Below are 4,785 nucleotides of genomic sequence, written 5' to 3'. Positions count from 1 at the left end.
CCTTGTTCCAAGCCCCTCCCAGGTAATGCTTCACTCTGTGACCATTTACTGTGAATGTGTCCTTTGTAACTCCATTCAGGAGTTCAAGGCTTCCATGTGGGAAAACTTTAGTCATCAGATAAGGGCCAGTCAATTTGGACTTGAGTTTGCTAGGAAAAATCTTGAGCCTGGAGTTATACAATAGCACTTGTTGTCTTGGCTCAAATTCTCTTCTTAAAATTTTCTTGTCATGCCATCTTTTAGCTCTCTCCTTGTAGATCTTAGAATTCTCATAAGCTTCCAATCTGAATTTATCCAACTCATTGAGTTGCAGTAGCATTTTCTCCCCTGCTGCTTGAGAGTCAAGATTGAGAAGCTTAGTGGCCCAGAAAGCTTTGTGTTCGAGCTCCACAGGAAGGTGACAGGATTTGCCATAGATTAGCTGAAATTGTGACTTTCCAATTAGGGTTTTGAATGCGGTTCTATATGCCTACAGGGCATCATCCAACTTTCTTGCCCAGTCTTTTCTTGTGACCCCAACTGTCTTTTCTTGGATTCTCTTCAACTCCCTGTTTGCCAATTCAGCCTGGCCATTTTTGAGGGTGGTATGGTGTGGCTACTTTGTGAGTTACCCCATATTTGTGGAGCAGATTTTCCATTTGTTTGTTACAAAAGTGGCTGCCACCATCACTAATAAGGCCTTTAGGCACCCCATATCTAGTAAGGTTGTGTTTCTTGAGAAATTGCAGAACAATTGGTGCATCACATGTAATTGTTGCTATGGCCTCCACCCATTTGGAGACATATTCCACTGCTACCAATATGTATTTGAAGGAATATGATGGGAAAAAAGGTCCCATGAAATCTATGCCCCAAAGATCAAATAGTTCCACTTCTAAGATAAAGTTCTGAGGCATTTCATTCTTCTTTGTTAGGCTTCCTGCTCTCTGGCATTCATTGCATTGGTGCACAAATTCTCTGGCATCTTTGAATATAGATGGCCAATAAAAGCCACTTTGAAGCATTTTAGCAGTTGTTCTTTCTGGCCCAAAGTGTCCACCATAATCTGAATTATGGAAATGCCACAATATGTTTCTCATTTCTTTCTTAGGAGCACACCTTCTGATCATTCCATCTGCATATTTCTTGAACAAAAATGGCTCGTCCCACAAGAATTTCTTGGCTTAATTGAGCAACTTCTTCACTTGTTGCCTGGTTAACTCTTGTGGAATTCTTCTTTCCACATTATAGTTTGCAATATCAGCAAACTAAGGTGCTTGTTGGACTTGAAGAAGATGTTCATCTGGGAACTTCTCATTTACTGGTTGTGGTGCATCTTGGTTGATCTCTTATGGTAATTTTGACAGATGGTCTGCAACTTGGTTCTCACTTCCTTTCCTATCCCTCACTTCAATGTCAAATTCTTGTAGCAACAGCACCCACCTGATAAGTCTTGGCCTGGCATCCTGTTTGGACATGAGATACTTGAGAGCAGCATAGTCAGTATACACTACAACTTTTGAACCAATCAAGTACTGTCTAAACTTATCAAATGCATATACAATTGTCAAGAGTTCTTTTTCTGTGGTGGTGTAATTTTTCTGTGCTTCATTTAACACCTAGCTCGCATAGTATATAACATGATGCAACTTATCCGTTTTTTGTCCCAATACAGCACCAATGGCAACATCACTTGCATCACACATGAGTTCAAAAGGAAGTCCCCATTCTGGGGGTGTAATGATTGGTGCTGTAGTGAGTCTAGTTTTCAAGGTTTCAAAAGCATGCTTACAGCTATCATCAAAGACAAAAGGATTGTCAACCACTAACAAGTTGCTTAGTGGTTTATCTATCTTTAAAAAATCTTTGATAAATCTCCTATAAAACCCAGCATGTCCAAGGAAACTTCTCACTGCTTTCACATTAACTGGTATAGGAAGCTTTTCTATGATCTCTATCTTAGCTTTGTTAACTTCTATACCCTTGCTTGAAACCTTATGCCCAAGAACAATACCCTCTGGTACAATAAAGTGGCACTTTTCCCAGTTCAAAACTAAATTTATTTCTTGGCATCTTTTCAAGACAAGGGTTAGATGATGCAAGCAAGTGTCAAAAGAATTACCAAAGACAGAAAAATCATCCATGAAAACCTCTAAAAAATTTTTTACCATGTCAGAAAATATGGAGAGCATACACCTTTGAAAGGTTGCAGGGGCGTTGCAGAGCCCAAAGGGCATCCTTCTGTAGGCAAAGACTCCGAATGGATAGGTGAAAGAGGTCTTTTGTTGGTCCTTGGAGTCCACCACTATCTGATTGTATCCAGAGTATCCATCCAAGAAACAGTAGTAAGCATGGCCAGCCAATCTTTCTAACATCTGATCAATGAAAGGGAGAGGAAAGTGGACCTTTCTTGTGGCATCATTCAACCTTCTATAATCAATACACATTCTCCACCCTGTCACTATCCTTGTATGGATGAGCTCTTTCTTCTCATTGAAGATGATAGTCCTGCCTCCCTTCTTTGGTACCACTTGAACTGGACTCACCCAAGAGCTATTAGAAATTGGGTATATGATTCCAGCATTTCACAACTTCATCACCTCCTTCTGAACTACTTCCTTCATAGTTGGGTTAAGCCTCCTTTGAGGTTGTACCACTGGTCTTGAGTCTTCTTCTAACAAGATCTTATGCATGCAAATAGCAGAGCTTATACCCTTGATGTCGTCAATTGTCCACCCTAAAGCTGTCTTGTGAGTTTTCAACACCTCAATCAGTTTGGCTTCATCTTGTGTGCTCAAAGATGAATTAATAATTACTGGAAGGGTATCCTCTCCACCAAGGAATGCATATTTAAGATGAGGAGGGAGGGGCTTCAACTCTTGCTTTGGTGCCTCCTCTGTCTTTCTTTCAAGAAAGATTTCGGTCACTTGTTCCTTGATGGCATTTTGATCTTCTTCTATTTCTTCTTCTTGTTCCTCATGACTGCTTGTTTCAAGCATTTCCTCCACCATGTCTTCTATCATTTCCACTCTCATATGGTTTTCTTTCTCAGGGGGATATTGCATTGCCTTAAAGATATTGACGGTCATTTGCTTATTGTGCACCCTGAGAATCATTTTGCCTTTCTCTACATCAATAGTGGCTCTTGTTGTGGCTAAGAAGGTTCATATTGCATGGCCTTAAAGATATTGATGATCATTTGCTCATTGTGCACCCTGAGGGTCATCTTCCCTTTCTCCACATCAATGATAGCTCTTGCTGTTGCTAAGAAAGGTCTACACAAGATAATTGAGTTGTAGCCTTCTCCTTCCATGTCCAAAATGACAAAATCGGCAGGAAAGATAAATTCTCCAACCTTCACCAATAAGTTCTCTACCACTCCATTAGGTATCTTGAGTGATCTATCAGCCATTTGAAGTGACATTCTTGTAGACCTAACTTCCTCTATTGCAAGCTTTTTCATCATGGAGAGGGGCATCAAATTGATGTTGGCACCCAAATCACAGAGAGCTCTTTCTAATGTTATGTTGCCTATGGTGCATGATATGAGGAAGCTCCCAGTGTCTTTGCATTTTGGTGGAATGCCTTTTTGTATCACGGCACTACACTCTTGGGTCAAGATTACGGTCTCCTTTTTATTCCAACTTCTCTTCTTGTTGATGAGCTCCTTGAGGAATTTTGCATACAGTGGCATTTGGTACAATGCCTCAGCCAGTGGGAGGTTAATTTCTAGCTTCTTAAAGATCTCCAGAAACTTGCAAAATTACTGGTCTTTGATCTCTTTTTGCAGTCTTTGAGGGTATGGCAGAGGAGGGATATAAGGCTTTACCTCCTTTCTTTGCTCTTGTGATTGCTCCTCTAAAACCTGCTTGCCTTTCAGTGAAACTTGTGGTTCCTCCTTTTTCTTGGAATCCTTCTGGTCATTCTTTTCAACATTTACTTATTTCTTGCTGTCAGCTTTGTCATTCTCCAATGTTCTTCCACTCCATAGCTGTATTGCCTTGCATTCCTCCTTGGGATTAGGAATGGTATCACTTGGGAACGCATTGGTTGGCATTTCAGCTGGCTGCTTGGATAATTGCCCAATTTGCCTTTCCAAATTCCTCATGCAAGCTTTACAATTCTTGTTGATCATCTCTTGATTCTTTATCAATTTCTCCATCATCATTTCTAAGTTGGAGATTCTCTAGGATTCTTATGGTGGTTGTGGTTGAGTGTGGGATGTTGATGGTTGATGGAAGTTATTTTGGTTAGCTGAGGGGTATGTGGTGGATAGTAGGTAGATGTGGGGTGATTATTGATGAGTATTTTGGTGAAAAATTAATTTCTCCCAAAATACACAAATCTAACCGGCAAGTGCACCGGGTCGTATCAAGTAATAAAAACGCACGGGAGTGAGGTCGATCCCACAGGGATTGAAGGATTGAGCAATTTTAGTTTAGTGGTTGATTTAGTCAAGCGAATCAAGATTTGGTTGAGTGTTTTGTACTTTGTAGTAATTAAATTGCATGGAAGTAAAGAGAACAGGGAATTAAAGTGCTGAATCTTAAAGAACAAGAAATTAAAGAGCAGAAACTTAGAATGCAAGAAATGTAAATTGCAGAATCTTAAAGTGCAAGAAATGTAAACGGCTGGAATTGTAAAGGGAATTGGGGATTGTATTTGCAGAATTTAAACAAGGAAAAGTAAATTGCATCAAGCAGAGAAGTAGAAGGGAATTGGGATTGAATCGAATCCGAAACAGAAAAGTAAATGAACATATAAAGCAGTAAACAGAGAATTGAAATGGGAAATCAGATCTCAGGA

The 4,785-nt window shown here is 40.0% G+C and overlaps 1 protein-coding gene across 1 annotated transcript; it reads right to left on the bottom strand.

Moving 5' to 3' along the window:
• Positions 3,134–3,673, bottom strand: LOC107615586. Its single transcript, XM_016317637.1, has one exon. It carries the CDS (start codon positions 3,671–3,673, stop codon positions 3,134–3,136), a length of 540 nt encoding a protein of 179 aa, XP_016173123.1.

The sequence above is a fragment of the Arachis ipaensis genome, chromosome B09 (assembly GCF_000816755.2).
Source record: "Arachis ipaensis cultivar K30076 chromosome B09, Araip1.1, whole genome shotgun sequence".
NCBI classification, from domain to species: Eukaryota; Viridiplantae; Streptophyta; class Magnoliopsida; order Fabales; family Fabaceae; genus Arachis; species Arachis ipaensis.
The sequence above is the reverse complement of the archived record's forward strand: the minus strand, read 5'-3'. Positions and strand labels throughout refer to the sequence as shown.

What these genes read in the sequence shown, in the direction of transcription:
- LOC107615586 (XM_016317637.1), bottom strand. Translation starts at nt 3,673, where the DNA reads ATGCCACTGTATGCAAAATTCCTCAAGGAGCTCATCAACAAGAAGAGA.